At 35.4% G+C, this 25,964-nt stretch overlaps 2 protein-coding genes across 3 annotated transcripts in view; both read left to right on the forward strand.

Annotated features, from left to right (window-relative positions):
* The first annotated feature begins 15,126 nt into the window (after positions 1 to 15,126).
* On the forward strand, positions 15,127 to 17,478 carry park7 (parkinson protein 7). The gene is made up of 2 exons (XM_016268293.1): positions 15,127 to 15,308; positions 16,937 to 17,478. The coding sequence occupies exons 1-2, from the start codon at positions 15,219 to 15,221 to the stop codon at positions 17,198 to 17,200; spliced, it is 354 nt and encodes a 117-aa protein (XP_016123779.1). The 5' UTR covers positions 15,127 to 15,218; the 3' UTR covers positions 17,201 to 17,478.
* Positions 17,479 to 18,167: 689 nt separating this feature from the next.
* kcnab2a (potassium voltage-gated channel subfamily A regulatory beta subunit 2a) overlaps positions 18,168 to 25,964 on the forward strand; it is a 145,883-nt gene continuing 138,086 nt past the window's right edge. For both annotated transcript variants that reach the window (XM_016268264.1, XM_016268266.1), the window contains exon 1: positions 18,168 to 18,346. The gene's annotated coding sequence lies outside the window, so the exon portion shown is untranslated. The remainder of the gene's footprint in view (positions 18,347 to 25,964) is intronic.

Consider the following 25,964-nt stretch of genomic DNA (forward strand, 5'->3'; position numbering starts at 1 on the left):
ATATTTTCAAATAGTAAACAGTTATTTTAATTTGTAATAATATTTCACAATATTACAGTTTTTACTGCATTTTTAACCAAACAAATGCAGCTTTGGTGAACAGAAGAGACTCCTTTCAAGAACATTCCCTTTTATCTTACAATTTTGACTTTTTTCTCACCATTATGAGGAAAAAAGTCCGAATTGTGAGATGAAAACTCAGAATAATTTTTTTTTTCTTTCATGCGTTTCATATTTTATTTTATTTTTGCAGAATTCTTAGTTTACGTCTCGCAATTGTTCTTGTGTGTGTGTGTTTGTGTTTGTGTTTGTGTGTGTGTGTGTGTGTGTGTGTGTGTGTGTGTTTTAAAGACATTAATAATGTAAAAAAATATGTAAGTTTCAAATAAATGCTGTTCTTTTGAACTTTCTATTCATCAAAGAATCCTGAAAAAATGTATCATGGCTTTCACAAAAAATACTATTAAAAATATATGATAATTATAGTAAATGATTTTTGAGCAGCAGATCAGCATATCAGAATGATTTCTGAAGGATCATGTGACACTGGAGACTGGAGTAATGATGCTGAAAATACAGCTGCGCATCACAGAAATAAATTACATCTTAATATATTTTCAAATAGTAAACAGTTATTTTAATTTGTAATAATATTTCACAATATTACAGTTTTTACTGCATTTTTAACCAAACAAATGCAGCTTTGGTGAACAGAAGAGACTCCTTTCAAGAACATTACAAAATCTTACCAGCCCCACTACTGAACAGTAGCTTAAATGATATGTTTTCCCCTTAAAATATATATTTTGTACATTTCTAAATGACAACTATATGTTTTTCTTTCACTAAATATAACGCATAGAAAAGGGGATTATCATAGAGACCCAGTCCCAGAACGCCCTTGCATAGACAAACACATCCACTTTTTATTCCGAAAATAAATATCTAGTTGGTTCAACAATCAGAAAAAAAAAGCTAAAAACACTGATTAATAAAGGAAATGAGTATATTCCCAGATATTGGGTTTCTATTGTGGGATGAGGCCAGAGAGGGAGAGAGAGCTTTGCTGTAGGTTTCAAAGGCGCCCATGTTTTGATACAGGCGGTCCTGTGGGGGGACGGGGGCCTCTGTCTGGGAGAATCACTACGGCACCGTTATGGAGCTTAAGTCTCGATCCACTCTAATAAAAAAGACTCAAACCAAACAGGCCCTAAATTCGCATGGGCCTGGGAGCTACCTGCGGCCCTTCAGCCGTGCTTATTTAATAAGAGACGCTGCCGAGGGCGGGAGCCTGAGGAACACCACTGGTGCACTAGTGAGGGAATGACGTAAGAAATGATTCATCTCATTAGCTCAAAGATATATATATGTCTATGGTGGCCCAAAAGGTATTTTGGCATTTAAGTCATGATTTAAAGTATCTGAATTTCATTGAATCGAATAACAAATCAAAGCAAATGTCAGTTATTGTAAAGAAGGATGCACAAATACACAAGTTTCTAAGCAAAACATTTCACAATAAAACGTTTGAAGTGCTAAAACAAAAGAGAAAAAGATAATAGTTTGTTTGATATTTTGTTATTCAGTACCATAACATTCATGATTTCTCAGCGCAGCTTAAGTGTGATTTTAACATTATTTATATACAACTATAACTTTTATTAATGTTTTGATTTAGCATTTATTTTATGTCTTCAGTTAAATTTTTAGTAATTTTATCAGATTTTGACATTTTTTTTGCTTTTGTTTTTTTGCTTACGTCAGTATTATTTATACAGTATACTATTATAGTTTTTATTAATATTTTAAATTTGCTTTTATTTTTTATGTCTTTGCTTTAGTTTTTAGTCATTTTATTTGTGTTTGACATTTCTTTAGCTTTTTTAGCATAAGGCAGTGTTATTTTTGCATTATTTATTTACTATTACAGGTTTTATTAATGTTTTCAATGAACATTTATTTTTCATGTCTTTGTCTTCAGTTTAATTTTTAGTAATTTTGTTTGCTTTTGACATTCCAAGGTTTTTTTTTAATAGTCAGTGTTTTTTAATTTTTTATTTAATGTACTATTATATACGTTTTATTAATGTTTTGAATACACTTTTTTCCCCAGTTACTTTTTTAGTCATTTTAAGTGCTTTAGATTGTTTGAATATTAACTTTTTAGTTTTAAATTATAATTTTTTCAGATTTTGTTTTAGTTCAGTTTTAGTTTTTATGTATTTTCAGTTAGTAATTTTAGTGTGTGTGTGTGTGTGTGTGTGTGTGTGTGTGTGTGTGTATATATATACGTATATATATAATACATATTTGATATTTTATATAATACATTTTTATTTAATTTCAGCTTGATTTCAGTTACCAAAAATGTTGTGAATAGTTTTATTTATAGTCAATAATAATAACCCAGGCTTAAGTGTCCAAAGTCGTTTTGGGGCTATACTATATTCAGAAGTAGCTGAGTTTGTCTGTGTTTACCAGGTTTAATCTTCTCTGTTCATTCACCTCTCTGTGAGATAGACAGACACAGAGAGAGAGAGAGAGGCAACTTGAAAGACTTGTGTTTTCCCTGTATGTAAAACAGAATGAAAAGTAACATTTGTTTTGCTGCCTGTTCGTTTCCCCCCGTAATGCGCACAATCAAGGCCACAGAAGAGGCTAAATGCATTATACATTACCAAGTGGCACCACGCACTTGGCCGTGATCCTGCCGCTGTTGTCACTTTAGGTTATTTGAAGAGGAAAGTGCTTTAGCCAAAGACTGGAGCGCTTTTCTCTCTCTTTTGCATATGAAGTGGAGGCAGGCTCGAGAGAAGCCAAGCTTAAACTGCTACCCTACTGAGACAGAGATGCTCTGAGCTCTTCTGCAACTTTGCCTTCACACACTGGGGTGTCAATAGACTTACAACACGCACCAAAACACTGGCGAGATAGAGACCATTGCGCAATATGTGTGACAAGTGTGTCTAACTGAGAAGTTTCATTATAAATAGAGGACATTTGAGGTACTACTGCAGGTTTTCCCAATATGTTTTTTCAAGAACTGATTTAATATAACATTAGAATTTTTATTTTTTGAATTTTTATTTAATGCATTGGAATTAATTTTTTAATGCATTCAAATCTGACCTTCCATATAGTCATGGTATCAATAAAAAGTTTCATTTGATTAAAAACGGGCTATATTATGGCTGCTGTACTGCTGTTTTATATTACAGTATTACATTGTTAGCTTAGCAACATGTTACCATCAAAAATAGAAATTTGAAATTGCTGTCTTGAAGTGACAGTGATTTAAATAAAATGTTTAAATGTGATCTTAATTTTTTTACCATTGTGACAAGTATATTCATCTATAAATAGAGGACTTCTGAGGTAGGTTACTACAAGTTTAGCCAATAATCTTTCAATAATTGATTTTAATATATTTTATTATTTGACAATATATGTATTAAAATGTAATGTTTTTCCTGTGGTGCAAAGCTGAATTTTCAGCAGCCATTACTCCAGTCTTCAGTGTCATATGATTCTTTCAGTGTTATACTGTATAGTATTATAATACTATCATAGTTTTTATTTTGTATATTTTGTTTTCATTTTAATTTTAGTTCATATCATTTAGTTTATATTTATATTTTATTTTTGTATTTTTATTAACATCAAATTGTACTGGAATTGTTGTCTTGATGTGACAAACATTTAAATACCTTTTTTTTTTATTTTTGGTAGTGCATTTAATTCTCTCTTACCTAAGATTACTGTGATACGTTTTAAATGAGACATTTTGTAATAGTGCCACCTGCAGGTCAATCAATGAATCTCACTCTAATTAGTTTGTGTAATGAGTTTAACATCACTATTAATATTATTCCTACTTGATTTGAGACTCTTTTGGCTTGGGGCATTTTATCTTCAAATTATTCTTGAGTTTAAAATAATGTAAATTGTTTTCTGAAAAGTGTTGAAAGTTCTAGTAAAATACTATTATTATTCATTGTTTTGCATTCTTCGCTGTGTTCCTGTCGTAAACCTATAGCTCTTTGACATCAAGAGCTGTTAAACTTCAGGAATGTCAAGTCAATACACCGACCCACGCAAGTGTGTACTAAAAACAGCAAGTTCAGCTGCACTTTATCACATTCTGTTTTCTTCAAGGCGAGAAATGTGAGTTTTATTCCATTTCTGAGCCAGTGGGTCCCACACAAACAATCTCTGACATGGATGTACCATTGATTTCACATTCACCCGTCCAAACTTAAAGAGGCGATGGGATTGTGTGTGAATCCTCAAACCTGTGTGCAACCCGACTCTGTCAGGCTGACACCAGCTCCTCTCTCTGTAAACTGCCCAGATTATTCACTCAACAGGATCTTTCTCCTTTTATCCGCTGAACCGGAGGCCAATCCATGTGCTGACAGCCCTGTGATAGTATACAGATGGAAATAAGGAGAAAGAGTGGCTCTGTTGGTTAAACATGCCGCTGATAGATGGTTGGCATTCGTCGCTCCTTGACATAATTCACCTGACCAGGAGGTCAAGAGTATAAAAATCCAAACATCAGACATATAAGGAAGAGTGTAGAAAGCACAGTTTAAGGATCTGATCTGATCTATTTCAGATGAACCATAAATGTAAGATTTTTGATATTTATTTTGATTTTCAACCCCACAGGAAAGAAAAATGTTCTTCTGTACACTACCATTCAAACTATTGTTTTTTGTTTGTTTTTGAAAGGAGTCTTTTATGATCATCAAGGCTGCCTTTTTTTGACGAAAATATTGTAAAAAATGTGAAATATTATTACAATTTAAAATAACTGGTTTGTATTTGAATATATGTTCAAATGTCATTTATTCCCGTGATGCAAAGCTGAATTTTCAGCATCATTCTTCAGTGTCACATGATCCTTCCAATGATATGTTAGTATCACTGAGATACAATTACAGCTTGTATTAATATTTCACATTTTAGATTTTGTTTTCATTTTAGCAAAAGTTTGAATAATTTTGTTGTGCAGTTTAGTTTATCTTTTGAATAGTTTTAATTCATTTTTAATTATTTCATTACATTGTATTCAGTTATTTTAGTGCATTAAGTTGAATGAAATGAAATATTGCTTAGTTACATGAGGTTTTTTAATATCTTTATTTCAGTTACAGTAACACAAGTGCGTTTTATGGTTTTACTTTTAACTATAAATTCACTGGATCTTTCAGAAAGCATTCTAATATGCTGATTTGCTGCTCAAGAAATGTCTTATTTCTTATCATTATCAATGTTGAAAACAGTTTGGTAACATTTTTAACATTTCACTTTTTTTAACTTAACATTTTTGTGAAAACTCTGATACATTTGATTTGAGTATTTGATGAATATAATGTATTTATTAGAAATATCAATCTTTTGATCAACTGAATGTGTTCTCGCTGAATAAAAGTATTAATTTCCTTAAAACAGAATCTTAATGACCCCAAACTTTTGAATGGTAGTGTTTGTTAGTGAGATGTAGTATTTTGTATTGTAAATAAAGGAGTTTTGATATCTGTTCCCTGCGTACTGCCTTATCAGACCTTTTCTTTTTTCCAGCATAAATGCTGTCCTCCTCTTAAAAAGGAGGGTGGAGAGGAGGGCCTGATTCATGTCGTACACACTAGCAGGCTATTATGCATGGAGAATTGATTGCTGAAGCGCCGTGGCCGGTGTTGGATCTTGATGGCGCCGCTGAAATGTCACCTTACTGATGTTACAGTGCGGGAGATATTAAAGCCAGACAGATTCAAAGACTTCCGTTTGTTTCTGATCCACTCCCACTGTGTGCTTGAGCACGACACTGATCATCTGAGTTTATGTTTCTTCTTTCTGATGGCTGGCCTCTTATCTGCTCAAGACAGTGGAGCAGCTTCTGTCACCGCATTGAACATTTCCAATCGGCCACTTGTATCGTCCACGTCTTTAAAGTGGAAATCCAAATATAGAGTAGTTTTGCTTTCTTCTTTTCTACTTTTGAAGACATAATTAAGATTGTTGTGTGTGCATATTTATGTGATCGAGGGAATATTTAATACCCCAGGCCTAAAGTTTGTCCTGTGGATGATAAATTTTAGTCCTGAAGCATTCATTATAGACCTACATACATTACAACGGAGTTAAGATAAGGATAATAGTTGAAGATTTTATAACATACTGTTTCATTAAATGTTCATTGTGGGGACAATATGCTTATGTGCAGTTTTATAGAAATATAGTACAACATAATGCATTGAATTTAAATGCATGTTCATATGTAACAAAAAAGTATGTTGGTGGTAAAGTCGTGGTATTAGACTGGACGATTACCATATTTATATACCATAGCATTTACATGCTATATCAAGAAAACCATGGCAATTAAAATCATGTTGTTTGTTAGTTTTACCATGTTGTTTTTTTACATAGTACCATGTCCATTAATCATGGTTAGATTAATTTAAAGATCTTGATCAGGTTTCTCAAACAGGGGGCCTAGGATTACTTAAAAATATTAAATAAATACTTTTTAATAAATATAATTTATATAATTCATTTTAATTGTTACATTTGTATTAATTGTGAAAAATTTATTAATTAGCTAAATTATTAAAAATAAACATTAAAATGCATAAATTCTAGATGTAATCTAAAATCACATTTCTTTTTATTTTCCTTTAATAACTACTGTTTGTACTGAAGAACATGCAGTTCTGGAATACAGAACATAAGTTAAGAGATCACAAAATGAATTGTGGTTAATTTCATATATTAAATTATTTAACTATGTTAAATTCAATATATCAATAAAAAATGTCAAAATAATCAGATTTGTCATAACTACAGCAGAAATACAGTATATGTGATCTACCAGTGATCTAGTTAGTGTTTTTGAAATATAGGACAGGTTTAGTATGTTTACACGTTTAAATGATTTGTTCTTGTACACTTAAACCACAGCAAGTGTTATATTAATGGAGTTAGTTCACACAAAAATACAAATTTTGTCATCGTTTACTCACACTCACTTACTGTTTGAATTTCCCCATTGACTTACGTAGTATGAAAAAAAAAATACTATGGACATCAATGGCTACCGTCAACTGTTTGGCTACCAACATTCTTCAAAATGTCTTTTGTGTTCAACAGAAGAAAGAAACTCATACAGGTTTGCAACAACTTGTGAGTAAATGATAACAGAAGTTTCATTTTTGTGTGAACTATCCTTTTAATATAATTAGGTGGATTAAACAATGGTCTCTATGTCTTATAATCAGCTATGAATGAACATGTAAACGGCCGCTGATGCACACCATATGTGTTTAGGTTGTGAGTTTTACAGTAAATGATATTAGTCTTAGCACACATGAGGCAAGAGAAGCCAGCGCGTTACATGGATCAGGACAGCTACCGTGTGATGGGCATCTGTGTGCGGGAGGCTGATGTCATGATCTGTCACGCACTTCGTTTCAGGACAATAGGGGCGCAGCTGCTCGCCTCACCTGCCACATCCAGTACACAGCTGTCTCCAACCACCATCCAAAAACATATCAAAATCTGCCGCCCTTTCTTTTTGGCCTTATGCCACTTTGATTGTTTAGAGATTGGATCGAAAACAACACACCAGACTCAAACCTGCATCGCCCACATGAGCACCAGAGCACAACATGTCAGAACACAAATGGTGCAGGTTGATGTGTAATAATTAGAAGTTGAATTTAAAAGTGAAAGTGGGGCAGTCGTGGCCTAATGGTTAGAGATTAAGACTTGACACCCAAAGGTTGTGGGTTTGAGTCTCGGTACTGGCAGGGATTGTAGGTGGGGGGAATGAGTGACCAGCACTCTCTTCCACCTTCAATACCACGACTGAGGTGAGACCCTTGAGCAAGGCACCGAACCCCCAACTGCTCCCCAGGAGCCGTGGCAAAAATGGCTGCCCACTGCTCCGTGTGTGTGTGTGTGTGTGTGTGTGTGTGTGTTCTCTATACACTCTTCTGTGTGTGCACTATACTCACTTCTGTGTGTGTGCACTTGGATGGGTTAAATGCAGAGCACAAATTCTGAGACACCATGTCTTGGTGTCTCACTTTCACTTTTCACTTTCAAATGGTGCTAGTTGATGTGTCATAATTATAAGTTGAATTTAATTAAAATTTAAAGCAGTAGTTAAAATATGAGTCCTCTAGCAATATTACAGATAGCGGACTCATATTTTAGCCAGAAGCAATGGCTTGAAGTTAAAAACTTCAATGATGGATTAATGATTAATGATCCATCTTAATGATGGATTTGTTTCTTACAAACACGCAGCTTTTCACTTCACAAGACGTTAACTGATGGACTGGAGTGGTGTGGATTACTTGTGGATTATTGTGATGTTTTTATCAGCTGTTTGGACTCTCATTCTGACGGCACCCATTCACTGCAGAGCATCCACTGGTGAGCAAGTTATGCAATGCTACATTTCTCCAAATCTGTTCCCATGAAGACACCTATGTCTTGGATGGCCTGAGAGTGAGTACATTTTCAGCAAATTGTCATATTTAGTTGAACTATTCCTTTAAATGATTCTCAAACTTTTTGACTCTGAGGCCCTCATTGTCCACAAAGTCCCCCTGACTTTTCCAGTTGTTCATGATTTACTGGATATAAGGAAAAGGATCTTTGCTTACAATTTCTATCTGATAAAATATTTTAGAGCTTGGCATAGCTAGAACAATTTATGTTGCCAAATCCGTTAAAATATTTATTAATTTCCATTAATAGACCTTTTTCCAGGTCTAGAAATCACACTTTTAAAACTAGGCTTCCTCATATATCCAGGTTTTCCAAGGCAGTGGGAAACCTGTAAAGCTGTTGAGGGGGTGAATTAAAATAAGAAATATATATATATTTTTAAATCTTATTTGAAAGCAATTAACACCTATTAACATTTAACACTGTCCTGCAGCATGTTTGCTGAATAAAATAGCTTGTTCCTTACTAATTTTGGGTGCTGATTCCAAATAGTGCCTGTTTTGCTTAAGCACATCACACTTTCTCACAAAATATGATGTCTTTCATAGCATTTTTGCTTTTACAACCATTTGTAAAGTGAGGAAGTTATTTTATGCCTAATCCTGATTTCCACTTTCTCCAGTCCTTTGAGATTGTAAATTAAATTACATATTTTGAATAATTTTTTTGTAATTAACCTTTTTTTTCATTATTATTTTGATAAGTGCATTAAAGTTTTTATATATATAAATTTGAACAATCTTCATTCCTATTTTATGAAAAATAATATTGTATGTGGTGGAAAGTTTTTATTGATATTTTTTAATTCAGCATTATAAAATGAGAAAATATTAGGGCTTTTTTTTAATGATTTCATATTGAGATCTCTGATATTCATACTGAGATCTCTGAGAAATCTGAAAAGCAGGACACTGTCCATTATACTCATTTAATTCATCTTCCTGAAGTCTAGGAGAAATGATTGAGATATTAAACACGTTAGCATTATTCACCTCTGTGGATTTTTCCCATATGCCTTTAATAAGGATTTCATTTATACAGCGATAAATATTTCCGGTGACTCATAGATATGTACTCTTGTGCAATTAGTAGCATGTTCTCCCTAGTAGCTGTGGATTATCCCACTCTCTATTGGCCCTAAAAATCAATAGAAAATCATTAAACAGTTAAATAGGTACTCAAGCAAAAACCCTGGCATATTCTACACCTCAAGCTGGCTGAACCTGAGGGGCCATGTTTCTGAAGATAAGCCGAGAGGATGGGCCCAGCTGGTGGGCACCACCGTCAGCCACGCCACACTCTAATAATCCCGCTGTATTTGTTACACCCGCCTCGAAGCGCCAGCCCTTATAGGGCCCTGCTTCAGGTCTGCATGTCATCAGCATGCTGTGTTTGAAGATAGGCCCTGTGTGTTATTATGATCTAATGAAAGCGAAAGGAGAGTGGAACCTTTAAATCCCACCGGGAGTATTAAAGTCGACAGGCCGCGCACGTAGCCTATCTCCGTGCACCCGAATGGCCTGGAAGCGGCCAATGCATTTGAAATCATGTCATGTGCATGTGAGAAAGCCATAGCAACATATGCACGGGACGAACTTGCAAGTGCGATACAAATTTAATGCAATGCACTTTCTTTGAGCTGTAGGTTTGATTTTGGCATTGGTGGGGACATAACGGCAGACAACAGAGATTTAATTGTTTGATCAAAATTATTGCTAGGGACAATTTAGTAGTTGCTGGATATTGGTAGAGACATGTCATAGCATCTCTACTAAATTCTACACCCTTGTTTAAAGGTGCTTTTTTTTTTTTTTGACTGTACTAAAGCATAAAAATACAATAATATTTAGCAGATATTTAGGAAACATGCTAAGTTCACATACTTGTTTGTCAGAAAAACAATGCTACAGCCAGTTATTCTACTTTAGAATGTGGGTTACGTGTCGGAATGTCTGTTTTTGTTTTGATCTGCGTGATTCCACCCACTGGCAATTTACTCAATAGTATTTCGACACCCTGTGTTGCCAGTTGGTGGAAAACAGCCATGGAAGCCAGCAAACGAACAGGGTCAGAGATCGCACATTCTACCTGACCTAAAAAGCCTCAGCATCCATCTAAAAAGATCTGTGATCGGTGGCATATTAAAACACGGATAAATCAGCTTACAGTATAAGGCTCGTTGCTTTGCATTATCAATTGCACTTGTTCTTGTTGTGTGTCCTCAATGTGGCAACCCGCGTGAGCATCCAGTCTGATGAGGAGGAGGGGCCGGGACAAACAACGCTCTCCAATATTTAGATTTTAGACTGCAGTACCCATTTAAACCGCTAGCTGTCAATATAAGAAAATGGACTCAGAGCTCTTGACAATATATGGCTGTAAATGGCAATAAATGTCACAATGGCATTGTGAAGAACTACAGGTGTTTTTGGACTGACACCATCTGGATTGTCTATTATGATCACTGTACAGCAAATTAAATCACCAGTTACCACACAGTCATCTATTAGCTATAACGTAAATATGGATAATATAGTTAGACGTATTTGGTAATTGAAGCATTACTATTACAAACATAAATAAATAAATAAAAAATAAACATATAATGAATGAATGAATAAATAAATCAACTTACAATATTAAACAAACAGGCCTATTATAATTCATCTTACAGCATTTATGTTGCGAACATGAATAATTCCTTAAATACTAAAACTTGAGATTGGGCTAATTTGACCTGGGCCACTAAGTAACCACCCTAGCAACCATTTAGAATGCATTTAGAATTATGGCAGCAATTTAGCAGGATTGAGATACAGTACAGCATTTAAATCTGTCCTTGTAAAGCAAACATGATGCAGATGCAGATGTCACAACAGGTCTGTAACCCAAAGAAGCAAGGCCTTCTTGTACATGCTCACCCCTCCAGAAAAAAATAATAAATAAAAAAAAAGCAAAAAAAGGAATTATTTATTTTTCATGTTTACACCGTTTCATATTCACAGGGCTGGTAACAGGATTACTCAGTGACAAACAAGAATTTGTGGAATTCCCTGACTTCCTGCATCTGTTGGTTGCCTTCTTTAAAGGAAGAAAAAATCCTCAGTATTAAAGAATCCCCAGTGGTAACATTCCAGAAGCCCCTCAGGTTTGAGAGGGAACCTCTGTGCAGTGTTAGATAAAGCTGCAGTTTGCAGAGGGTCTGGCAGCGGCGCGCGGTTGCATGCGGTGGAGGGTGGTAGATAATAATGAAAGTAGTTCAATTGCACTTACTGTAGGCTCCTGCATTAGTCAGATTGTCACATCGCAGATGAGTATGAACATATCAGATCACTAAATCAGAAGGAAATAAAGAGTGACAGAGTCAGGAAGAAGTCAAGAGAAAGAAGAGCCGCGTTTGCTGCCAAAACCAGATGAAAGGCTCTGTACACTTGTTCGCGCCCCTTGCTTTACAGTTGTTCTGTGCAGATTTTCTGCTGTAAATCTGCTTTGCATTACTGCTCTTAAGCTCTGTGTTTGTGGGACATGAGGCCTCCAAGAGTGCCAGTGATGCACCATTTTGAAAGTGGAGCTTCCTCGACTTCTTCCTTAAGTCCACACGCGGTTAACTTGAAACAGACAGTATGCACAAGTTTTAATCTGCTCACGTTTCCTTTTCGCTCCATGACTGATGTTGCTGACGTCTATTTAAAAGTTGAGTCTTTGCAGGCTAATGTCATGCTTGTTGGGTTGTAAATCAGAGAAGAGAAAAGCAGAGTTGTTTAAATAGATGCATGGCTTTAAACTAAAAGTCAACATGGAATCTTTTTTCTTTATCTATACTTTCTTGATACATGTTCTTGGACTTATGCTGCCTTCCTGTGTGGAATTATCGTAATTACAATGTTCCTGATTGGAAATTGGACATAAGGTTTATCAAGTCACAACTGGGACACTCATACCTGAGTTTCCGAGCCGTACATTTCGGCAGCGGCGGGAACCATTGCTGACTGTTAAAGTCTGCCTGCAGTGGCTAATTTTATCCTTTAAAACTTATCTTTGATATTCAGAATCACATATTTAAATGTTTTTTCCCCCATGAAAATGATTTCTTTATGCCTTAAAGCAGCACTATGTAACTTTTGGCGCTCTAGCTGTTAATAAACAGAACTGCACAGATCCCGCGGAAGAACATTCCAACTGGATCTACTTCTCTAAGTTTATGTCTATGGCGATTCACGCAGGTATGTGTTACTCCGCCGCGGTGACGACCCGACCAGGCTACAATAGTCCGAATATAAGTACTTAAGTATTATAAGTGTACCGGAGTGATTCGGAATAAGACAAAAACGCGGTTTGGAAGATGAATTCATGATGTACTCGCTCATTATATACATTTTGCAAATTTTGAACACAGAAAAAGTTACATAGTGCTGCTTTAATATGGCTTGAATGTAAATACCTCATTTAGTGTACGGATCTATGAATATATGAATATATGAATAGTCCCCGCCTCCTCTAAATCTCATCAGCTCGGACCTGCTCCACTGTCACTCAGTTAACTTAAGTAGTAAATTCTACCAAGGGTGTAGGTTTGATTTTGACATCGGTGGGGACATAACGGGGACATAACATTATATATATATATATATATATATATATATATATATATATATATATATATATATATATATAAAATGGAAGCATAATCACACTTCAACAATATATATATATATAAATTTATTTTTATGTAGAATTTATATTATATATAAATATATATTACATATATTTCTTAAATATGTACATGTATGTGTGTATTTACATATCTATATACATATACACAGTACAAACACATAAATTATGTAAACATCAACTTTTATTTTGGATGTGATTAATCACACTTTATCGATTTGAAAGCAGTAATTCAAACCAAATCTTACGCACTTGATTGCTAGGGACAATTTAGTAGTCACTGGATATTGGCGAGGACATGTCCCTATAGCGTCCCTACTAAATTCTACGCCTTTGAATGCAACACAATGGCAAGTGGCAATACTGGGTAAATGGTTATCAGAGAGTGAATCTGTGAGTGAATTTATTCAAATTCTTAATGGATTACAGCCTAGAAAGTGTGCAAACACTGCTCCCCTTATAATCACTAAAAAGCTGTCACTCATAGTTCATCGTGATCTCACAAAGTTCTGTTATGATCAGTGAAGCTCTACAGTGCACAATTCATCTCTTATTTACATCCTGTCTACACTTTGTTCTAATGAGAACATTCGCGAGAGTGCAGATTGAGCGCTTTAAGTGGTGAGTGGATTCTGACTAATTTAAACACTTCTGATTGGCCATTGCGTTCATGAAATCAACAGACATGTCTGTGATTGGCTGTAAAAACATGTTGTAAATAGAAACCTAAAAGAATGAAAAGCCCCGCTCCATTGGTTAAATATTTATGACGTAGAAAACAGGGGCGGTATCAAGCAACGTTTTTGGAACTGGCTTTGGTAAACTGCAGTTTTAAGGAGAAAATGCTCAGAAATGGTGTTGACTGATAAATTGTCACATGGTTTGTCTTTAAGTATATTAAAACACCAGACAGACATGTAAACAGAGTTAAAAGCTTGATTTTCACCACAGGGTGTCTTTAAGTTTTATTAGTTTTTCCCACTTAATCTACGTAGCTTTCTCTTGCTGATACAGTCAAATGTATTTTTGTATGTAAATAATCATTTTATACATTTTGTTTTGTATTTTACTCAGTGAAAACAACATTTATTTGCATTGCATTTGCATAACAGCATTTATCTAAGTGAATGTAGCCGATACAATAGTGCGAGTAGGCTAATGTTTATATGGTTTCAATGAATGAGACTGCTCCGGGTGTGTGTTCACTGTGTGTGTGTGTTCACTGCTGTGTGTGTGCACTTTGGATGGATAAATGCAGAGATAAAGATGATGACACTGAATGCTGTTTTAGGCCCATCAACAAGTTAGAAACACTATGCCTGAAACTGCAATTCAATGGTCTATAGCGTCCTCTAGTGGCCGAATATCTGCATTTCCCCCAAATACCTGCCCCGTATTGAAACCAACTTTACTTTTGATCTAAACATAGATAAATAAATAAATAACCTCACATAAGTGAAAGTATGTACTATTACATAATTTGTAACCATATATACACCTCTGGAATGTTTACCTCTCTCTCTCTCTCTCTCTCTCTATTTTTTTCAAGCAGACCCAGACAGATAAAAATAATACGACATATTCCGGTATTATTAATGTATTTGTTCTAGTTTAATTTCCATAACTGAAAATAAATCTGTAGTGGACACTATGCATTTAAGCGTATATTCGGGTTAAAGGGTCCACATTTTCTTTCATCTTCATGATTTTGACTTCTTGATTTTTACACCTCAGATATTGATACAGTCTAGTATTTTCTGTAATAATTATTTTTTTATTGTAAAATTAAAAAATATATATATTTGTGTTTTAATACGCATGATTCAGTTTTAACAATAATACAACGTACAGGATAACACATATGAATATAATAAATGAATGCAAGAAGGAAAAGAAGACTATTATTTTGCTTGGTAGTTCCCCACAAGTAACCAGACCCGGAAACGTCTTTTATAATAAGTGTGTGGTATGTGTGTGGGTTTGCATTGCGTTGCAGACATTTACAGGCCCTCAGACTCACACTCATGGCTGGGAAAAGAGCTCTGGTGATTCTGGCGAAGGGCATGGAGGAGATGGAGACGGTGATCCCGGTGGATGTCATGCGCAGAGCGGGGGTCTGTTCAGCACTTTACATTGAGTTGTACACAGACTTGTGCAAATGCAGGGCTGCTGTGTGCATGTCTGTGTGCGCGGGACATATTATGCATTATCTGAATTTCTGCAGTTGTCTTTGTAAAGAGAATGCAGTGATCAGTGTCTGTTGAATGGAGACTGCTCATGTGCAGCGGTATATGCTCACATACTGCTGCCAGACTCTGTGCTGGTGACTTAAGTGACTTAAAAACATGTTGAATAGGGGTTGAATAATTATCATATAGCTTTATTTAAATTTTTTTTTTACAATATATCCTCCTGAGACCCAGCTATGGAGTTTTTGCCTCTGTAGTGGACATTATATTTGAGTGAATTTCTCTGAGACCTCTAAAAAAAAACCTTAAACTTACTTTATTTCAGCTAGTTGCCATGGCATTCTTTCTCATTTACATTTAGTTTAACTTAACTAAAACTGAAATAAAAATTAATAAAAACTAACCATATGCACATTTAAAAAAAATTATAATAATAAAAATGACAAAAACACTCAACAAAATTGCTAAAACTAAAAAAAAACATTAAAACAGAAAATATAAAAATCAAAACTAATTTAAAATATTGTAATTTTTTTTTGTCCAGTAATGGTCTCTAGAATAGGGATGTCTGCTTTTACGAATGTCACCTGACAATGACTAGTCATTAGATGAAGAGAACCATAGTTTTGAAGGGTTATGACTTAGCCAAAGGCTAGTGGTAATAATAATAATAATACAGTTATTTATTTATTTACTGTATATTTATATCGTTTTTTTAATTAATTTGAACACAGTAATTTTTAACTTCCTGTTTCAATAGAAAATACATGAACACAGGAATGAGAATTCATTTTATGAGAAAGTTGTTGTTAAATGTTCTGGAACAAAAGACTGTGATTAGGGCATAAAGGTCTTTTATACCTGCCTTTCTTTTATTTCCTTTTGTGGACTGAGCTTTTCACGAGCAAGACCCGTAACAGTAGATGCAAGGTTCAGATCGGTCAGCAAACGTCCTGCCAGAGAAAGTGTAATCACTAGACCGCACTGGGCGTCTGCCAGGGTGCACAATCAATAGTTAAGAGCTCTCTTTTCATTAATGTTCACATGAGCTCAGTGCACAGCGAGGGCACTGCCAACGATAATGCAGCAAGTCCTCGGACAACTCATTCCAATTGACATGGTTACATGTGACTTTTTTTACTAACGGATTATTAGGGTCCATGTAAACACAGCTAGTGACAACTGTTGGCGAATGATAAGGTCAAGTAACAGTGTTTGAAAGGACTTCTAGCGTACCGCTTAATGCATATTGTGCACTTTACATGTAAATATGTTTTTGTGCTATGATCAACTAATGAAATAATAAAAACAAAAATTATGGCGGATTTTACTTTTCATTTCATTAAACACAATGGATATGTGCATACTGCATATGTCTAGAAATATTGTAGGTCATTGGGGATTTCTTAATTAATTACATAATTACATAGCTGTTGTCTGCAGACCGAAAGTTACAATGTAGTGTTCTTCTTAAACTGGGGTGCTTTTGTGTTTCGTTTTGCTGCAGGAGAACAAAAAATAAAGATAGCACTTATCGACTGTGGTGATATGAATTATTTTGTATTCTTCCCCCAGATCATTATAAATATTCAGAGGCTCGAGTTCAGAAGGATGGTAACGTGATCACCAGCAGAGGGCCAGGAACCAGCTTTGAGTTTGCCTTGACTATAGTGGAGGAGCTCATGGGTGCAGAGGTCACTGGCCAAGTCAAAGCCCCACTCATCCTGAAAGACTTCAGATCATCAAACTGCAAAGATCTGCACTGTTTAAAGTCGCATTTACAATTGAACTGCTCTGCCAATCTGAAAGGGTGTTGAATTTAATTGGTTTAGAATTTTCCTAGCATGTGATTTTCTGATGTGTAGGAACATGAATATTTACTGAAATTGCTTAAATATATTTGAAGAGAGTTGCTGCAGACTGGCAATCGATAGCCTAAATGGCTGTTTATGGCTTTCTCTAAGGTCTTATTCCCTTTGCACTTATTAACGTCTGTACCAGAATAAAATCATAGTGCACTAAACTCATAAAGTCTCTTAATAACTTTTACATACATTTAACATGAACAGATAAATACAGAGCACTTTGATGGCATTAACAGAAAGCAAAAGGAGCATTATTATTGTTATTATTATTAATAATAAGAAGAATTTTAAATCACCATTTAATTTATTCCTCTTTAACGCACTGCATTTTTTTTTAAGTTGTGCCAAACGACTTATAGTACATGAAATGTTATCAACAATGTTCAATGTATGTGTAGAACAACCAGCACAATACGAAATGAGACGTATCATAAAAATAATTATAAAATAAATAACCAAAACCAAAGCCAGAGGTGAAAAAATGTACAAGGTTAAATAATGAAAGTATTTTTTTTTTTTTTACTTTTCAAAGATTTTTACTTTTTATGCGCATCAAAGACAAAATATAGGATTATCAGTCTACCAGAAAATAGCAGCGGTTTCTTACCTACAATTTTGCTTTTGTGTATAAAAAATTGCCAAGTTTAATAAAAATATTATAATTGAGCTATGATAAATAATAGAAAATAATAGTGTTTATACATATTCTGACATAGAGATAACTCGTACATAGCTCGTTCTAAAAAGCTTTAACACAAATACATTCGCAAAACGCACTGCATAGTTTGAGGATAGAGTATTGCAAAGGTCTGCGTAACTATTGGACGCTCGAAACATATTTCCAGTGACGTACTGCGAGGGCAACCAATCAAATGCCGCTGTCTTGTAGCGGTGCTTCTCAACCAGCCAATAGGAGCGTCCCTGCGCAGCGCGAGTGTCTTTTGTAGCGCGTGGCGAGAGTGTGAAAAGCGGCAAAAAAACAAAACAAAAAGTCATTCGCGGCTGCTTGGCCAACGGTCCTCTGTCATCACACTAAATACAGTTTTGAGGTGAATATCGATAATTATCGCGTTTGATGAACTCTTATCCTGCTGTAAGGTAAGAATATTATATTTCATACACTGTTGAGCTATTGTTATGCAAGAAATCAATCACCACTGAAGACTTGTGTTTCTGAGGTTACGTTAAATCGCTGAATATCTCATAAAGAGACGTTTAACTGCCTTTATCTTACAGCTTATTAAGTTTGGAAATGATAAACAAAACTAATTTCTGTTGTATTTTGCTACTCGCTATTATACCTGCTATTTGAGCTAGTTTATCGTCTCTGAGGTTTGACTTTGAGCTTCTTCAGCATCTTCTCCCATTAGAATAGTATTATTAATAATAGTAAAACATGCCAGAAATGTGTTCCTCATCCTTTAAAGGCAATTTTCGCTTGCTAAGTAGAGATGGGTTTTGCAGGATATCCTTTTCATGGCCCTTTACCGGTAACTTGTTTCCCTTGGTTACCATAGTTTACAGCAAAACACCGGTTACTGCAAAACATAAATCATAATCATTAATAAATGCGTAATCGCATACTGTAATATATAATTATGACATTGGGTAATATCAAGTTAGTTTAAATAAAATAACATCCCCTGTTGGTATTGGTAGCAATTATGGTTATCTTGGTAAATTTTTTTAGGGAGCTGCCTGTTGTAGCACAAATTTAAAATTTACATTTGTGCATTTGTCAAGAGCTTTTATACAAACTTAGCAGCTTGCATTGCATTCCCTGGGAATCGAACCCATGACCTTGGCATTGCTAGCTTCATTCTCTACTGTTTGAACGATTATTTAGCCTAAGAATTTGCTGACATGATGTACACAGATTGATCTGAATCCCTGAATCTGAAATGCACTTCTAAAAAAGAGGTGTTCACACTGACCGAGATTTGCAGCTATAAAGCGACCTCTTAAATGATTCATCTGGATACTGTGCAAAATAGTAACAACTACTAGAAGAGTGCAAATGCTGTATTAACTTGACTATTAATTTTTATACATGCAACAAACTAATTCATTAGAAATTATTATATTTTGGATATTGTCTCTGTACATGGTCAGACCCAGTACAAGTCATTTAAAATTTGGATATTACTCACTGCAAGTATTACGTAGCTGACAGGAGACTGATCTCATGAGCACCACTGTCTTCATTTCCACTGGTAGTCGCTGACTAAAGTCGTTCAACATTTGCATAAGAATTATTTTCTTAACTTTGTCAAGTCGCTGGATACGCCCACATCCTGTTTGCAGTGGTTGCAAATGAATGAGTTCTGGTCATTTTATCTCCGCAGGTTGCTGGTTGTGTAAAATGGCTTGAAGGAATAGTTTACCCAAAAATGAAAATGTACTAAAAAAAAAAAAGACACCCTCAGGCTATCCAAGATGCAGATGAGTTTGTTGTCATCGTCTCAGATTTGGAGATATGTAGCATTACATCACTTCCTCATCACCAATGGATTCTGAATGGGTGCCGTCAGAATGAGAGTCCAAACAGCTGATAAAAACATCACAGTAATCCACACCACTCCAGTCCATCACTTAACATCTTGTGAAGCAAAAAGCTGCATGATTGTAAGAAACAAATGCATCATTTAGGGCTGGGTATTGTTCAAAAATGTTCAATACCGATACCTTGACTTCGATACAGGTTCCTGAACGATACTTTTTTACCTTACATCTAAGGGGCAAGGGACGCATTCGCACTACAGCCTCACGTGTGCGCCACATCTCTGAGTGTAACCGGTGTAAACTAGTAGGTGTGTTCGACTTGACGCGGACCGACTGTGCAGACCGATCGGTGTATTACAGTACCACGAGAGCTAAAGAGAGCAGACTGCTCCGTGCGCTTTCGAATCACTCTCGCGGATGTCAAACAATGATCGATCTGCGCCACACCTCTTCTAGTCAAAAAGTATCGAACTCAATACCCTGCCCCCTAGCATCATTAAGACATTTTAACTTTAAACTGTCACTTCTGGTAAAAATATGTGTCCATAATTTGTAATAATGCTTCCTCCAGTGAAAAAGTCCACCCCTGTTCTCTCACATCAAAATCCACAGACATATTTATTTACAACTGTTTTGTACTATTTTCTAGGGCTGGTCTGAATACCATTTTTTGAGCTTTGAAGCTTCAGTAGTAATCAACACCGAATATTCGAAGCTTCGGAGGGAGGGGGCTGAACATATTCTTCTCTCTAATAAAGGCAGGAATCTCTGTGTGTCTGTCTGTCTGTTGGCATTTTTATTATATTGAGATTAGGGTTGTGACGGTGAGGATATTTTCCCACCGGTTAATCGACGTGCGACAACACCGATAATACCGGTATCACCGCGGGGGCGTTCCCTCTTTTCCTTCGCTTTTAAATAGCTTAAAAGCTCCGTGCGCATTTTACTTTCACTTTCGAATTAGCGGCAATTCGGTGTATATTGCTTGAATGCAACAACAAAATACAACGTCAAACTCATTTTAGCCTATATATAAAACATAGAACATTTATTAACAAAATGAATAAAAATACACTGTGCTATACGGCAGGCTATGCCTAATATAAAATAACAAATAACTTGCATAAAGTTTAAATAGGTATACAAAACTGGAAATAAGTAAACATGTAGCCTATAATATATAACCAAATAAATGACACAAAGTTTAAATAAAGTAAAAATCAGCAAACACTGTGGAACCAATTAAATAAGAAACGAATGTTTAAAAAAACAGTCCAAAATCACCTTAGATAAACTGCAAAAGTCAACAGGCTTTTCAAAATCCAAAATACTGCCAAACAGGCGCTTTTGCATTTCATTTAGAAACTAAATCATCCACCATCATCTTGTCTGTCTCACCTCACCCCACTCTTCTTGTCAGTCAGCTCGACTCACTCTCCTCACTGGAGAAATGAAATCTGATCTGTGATGCGTTCGTTTTTGTCTTCTCTTCCAGATGAAATGAATCATGATGTTCATGACGTTCACTCATGGGCGATTCATATTCAAGTGCGAATGAAAACCCTTGCGCGGGGAATGCCAGGTGTTCGGAAAAAAAAAAGAAGAATATTGGAATCTCAAAATTGAAAATCGAATGCCAACCCACCGAATGAATAATCGAATATTCTGGTCCAGCCCTACTGTTTTCTCTTGTAAACGGTGCTTGATCTGTGCATATTTTTCTCCTGATACAGAGAACATTACTTTTTCACTGTTCGTTTTTGTCTTCTCTTCCAGATGAACTGAATCATGATGTTCATGATGTTCACTCATGGGCGATTCATATTCAAGTGCGAATGAAAACCCTTGCGCGGGGAATGCCAGGTGTTCGGAAAAAAAAAAGAAGAATATTGGAATCTCAAAATTGAAACTCGAATGCCAACCCACCGAATGAATAATCGAATATTCTGGTCCAGCCCTACTGTTTTCTCTTGTAAACGGTGCTTGATCTGTGCATATTTTTCTCCTGATACAGAGAACATTACTTTTTCACTGGAGAAAGCAATATTATAGATAGAGGACATATTTTAGTGGTAAGCAACTGTTTGAAGTTATAAATAATGATGGATTTGTTTTCACAGCTTTTAGCTTCACAAGACATTAACTGTGTGGATTGCTTGTGGATTATTGTGATGTTTTTATCAGCTGTTTGGACTCTCATTCTGACGGCACCCATTCACTGCAGAGCATCCACTGGTGAGCAAGTAATGTAATGCTACATTTCTCCAAATATGATCTGATGAAGAAACTCATGTATATCTTGGATGGTCTAAAACTGAGTAAATTTTCATTTTAGAGTGAACTCCTTTTAAGGGTCTTACAAAACAGAGTGGGCAAATGTCATTTAACCTTTGTTGCTACAGTAGGTGATAGAATAGTATAAAGTTGCTAGAATAGGTATTTACAGTACTCATCTCTTTAATGGACAAAAGTTTAATGTGTACAGTTGACACTATGAACTGTTTGGCTGACTTCCTTTGGCCGTCTGAGAAATGCACTTGCTTTGTCAAGAAATATTTGAAGTTGGCTTCCACCGTTTTTCACACTTCAAATGGGCTGCAGTTATTTGAGACCGCCCCTCAAGCCACGTGTGAATGTGCTATTCAACTCGAGTGCAGGAACAGGAAGGTGAAGTAAAAAGGCTAGAGTTCTCCTATAAATAAAAAAACACTGTCTTACTCATCTTTTAACAAGCTGCATTTGGTATTAGAGTACTGCCAGGAGTCATTCAAACAAAAGAATAACATTCTTGCACACAAATGCAGCACAAAGAGCATTCCTGGTACCACTGTGCATGTGATATATAATAGTCTGCATAGCTTGTGTGGTTGACTAGGATTCCCCATGTGATTAATACAATTTTATTTTCAAGTATGGTTTTGGCTTCTAATGATTGTCTCTTGTTTTGTTTTGTGTTATAAATCCAGCATTAAATTGCATGTATATTGATATATGAACTTTTATATATTTTAAATTTTTTTTTTTAGATTTGTCAGTATAAATTCAAGGAAATTCACTGTTAAAATATATTTTTTTTAAAGTTAAATGAATGCAGGATGTTTCCAAAGTCAATGATTGTGCCTGTGATATATAATAGTCTGCATAGCTTGTGTGGTTGACTAGGATTCCCCATGTGATTAATAAAATTTTATTTTCAAGTATGGTTTTGGCTTCTAATGATTGTCTCTTGTTTTGTTTTGTGTTATAAATCCAGCATTAAATTGCATGTATATTGATATATGAACTTTTATATATTTTAAAATTTTTTTTTTAGATTTGTCAGTATAAATTCAAGGAAATTCACTGTTAAAATATTTTTTTTTAAAGTTAAATGAATGCAGGATGTTTCCAAAGTCAATGAGTAATCTTGTTAAATAATCGTGACCTTAATATTGACCAAAATAATCATGATTATGATTTTTGCCATAATTGTGCAGCCATACCTTGAAGAATGGAAAAATTGTTTCAAAGTTAATTTTATTAGAAAATGCTGGATCTATAACACTGAATCCATTTCAGTGATGGTTTCTTCTGGAAAGAATAGACGGTGAATTTCTCTCCTCTTCCTCAAAGACATTTCTAGAATAATAGCATATTTTGCAGCACATTTTCCTGCTTGAGTAGCTGAACAGTAGAGAGCTGGTGGCTGGACTCTGACAAGGAGTGGCACTATTAGCCAGACTGAGTCATTGGTTAAATGATGCAATTATGAGACTCTTCAGTGACTTCCCTGATTGGATCTTCCCTTTTAATCATATCCGTTGGTTAGAATGAAGTCAGCACTTAGAAAACCGAATGGAATGAAAACTTCAGGTTTCAGCTTAGGTTTATATTACACATTTAATAGTTTTACTGTTCTTTCCCAGAAACATAAAACCTTCTTTTCAGAAATGGAATAGTGAATAGGAAATATTAGGGGTGTGACGAGTAGTGGTTCAACGAATCACAAATCTCACGGTTCGGATCACATTACGGTTTTTGACCCAAGGATCGGATCATTTTTCGGTTCAGCAAGAAAAGAAAAATATTTCAATTTAACTTGCTTTCCATTTATTACTTAAAGCGAAGTACTTCTTTGATACCTCAGCAAATACTACTAGATTAACTAAGAAAGTTTAAACATGATTAAAGAGACAAGAGAACAGCCAGTAAAAATAAGAACAAATACACAAATTACAAGCATAGATAAATACAAAAGAATGTTACAAATAAAATAAGGTTGGTAGTATTCAAATACAGAAATGTAATAATTAATGAAAATAACACTGCAGAGTGTTCACTGCATAAATTAAATATAGATTTGTATCACAGCTGTTTTGTTGTTTGATGATCATTAACGACAGCAGCAGTATTTATAGGCCACTGTCCCTTTAAGACCTGATGCACGGATCCGATATAATGATACACATCACATCCGATTTCTTTCTCAGCTGTTTTCATTCACTTGAGACATAACTGACTGCGTTTACCTGAATGATTGTCGAGATGGGAATTTTGTCATAATTTTATGTGTATGTGCAACCCTCTACATTGTGAGTAAATCACCCGCATATGCGACTAAATCTTCACTCTGGGCGCCTAAATTATGTCTAATATTAGCCAACTGCTAATAAATTCTCAGATTTTACTCGCCAGTGTGTGAGTTGGAGGCCAAGTATAAGTTTAGCGCAGATATATTTTCACTCGCCGAACACTCTGACTGAGTGCATCAGTTTCACTCTTCGTCAAGCGATCTGTGCTGTTTTTCAGTTCATTTGAATGGATGTGCAACGCCCCTGTATTTAACATACCGTAAACTCTAGTGTGAAGGCGCACAACTCGCCGTCGCTTTGTTTCACACACACGCAGTGAGAGAGGGAGAGAGAGAATTGACGTGCTACATGTAAACGATACTTTGTTGTATTTTGCTGTCAAAATAATGGAGTACCTTTGGAATTCTTCAGCTTTCAAGAAGTACCGCTTTCTCCGGTAGTGGGCGGAACTAATGCGCAAACAGCAATCTCATTGGCTGGCGCTCACCTATTATCGTCCCTGTTTTGATTTCAGCAAATCAGTTTGAGCGAACGCACACAACCTGATTAATATTCATGAATCCAGTAGCTCATTAATCCTTAGTGCGTATTCTATTGTTCTTATTAGTAGAATTCGTACCATTATTATCTTATCAGTATTTTTGTTCGTTTTTTTTCCCTTTTGTTTTTTTTTTACAGAAACACTGAATGACCAAAAAAGCAACACCACCAGTCCAAAGTTCAGTTAAAATGACTAATATGCATTCATACATGGTTATCAAGTTTTAATTCTAATTACTAAAGTTCTATCATTAAATAATATTTATTATCATATTACAATGCTTAACTGACTGATGTTAAGTGTACTTTCAGATATTTATAAAACGGTGCTATTTTACACACACACACACACACACACACACACACACACACACACACACACACACACATACATATATATATATATATATCAAGGTGTCCGTAAAGGGCTGATGTGTCTGTTCAGAGGATTCAGCTTGGTGTTCGCGCACCGTCTGAAACGTGTGTGCACGAATTGAGTTCCCTTTTGCCTTTTCTCTCTGGAATTGTTTAAAATGTGCTTGCTTGTGTAAATCCGAATAAATGATAAACTTATAGTCTATTATGGTTGCACATGCGTGCCGAACTGTGGGGCTTGGTCCGTACGGATCACGGATCAACTACGAACCGTTTAACCACTAGTGACGAGACACTTATCCCATGAGATGAGACACGAGACTGGGTTGACGAGACAAGACGAGATTTTTAGACTTTTTTTGAAAGAAATTAGGGATGCACGATATATCGGCCACCATATCGGTATCGGCCCATATCGGCTCATTTTTTCTGTTATCGGTATCGGCCTGATAAGAAAATTTGGCCGATATCTTAAAGCCGATAAATAATGCATTATTTCCTTCAGAGACACTTCAGATGCGCGCTGTTCGTTTGCAGCCTTTTGTGCAATTGTACATTGTAATATTGTGTTTATTTGATGTATATCTGATTTATCTCATATAGAATGCGTTTGGTTAAGTTAAAAGAGCGCTTCAGTTTACCAGTGATCATCTTTAGCTCAGCACACGCAGCCCAAACAGCAGTGCACAACATTAATAACTATGATTGGGAATGTCATGTATATAACA

Source organism: Sinocyclocheilus grahami, unplaced genomic scaffold (assembly GCF_001515645.1).
Source record: "Sinocyclocheilus grahami isolate Dianchi unplaced genomic scaffold, SAMN03320097.WGS_v1.1 scaffold44.1, whole genome shotgun sequence".
Classification (NCBI taxonomy): domain Eukaryota; kingdom Metazoa; phylum Chordata; class Actinopteri; order Cypriniformes; family Cyprinidae; genus Sinocyclocheilus; species Sinocyclocheilus grahami.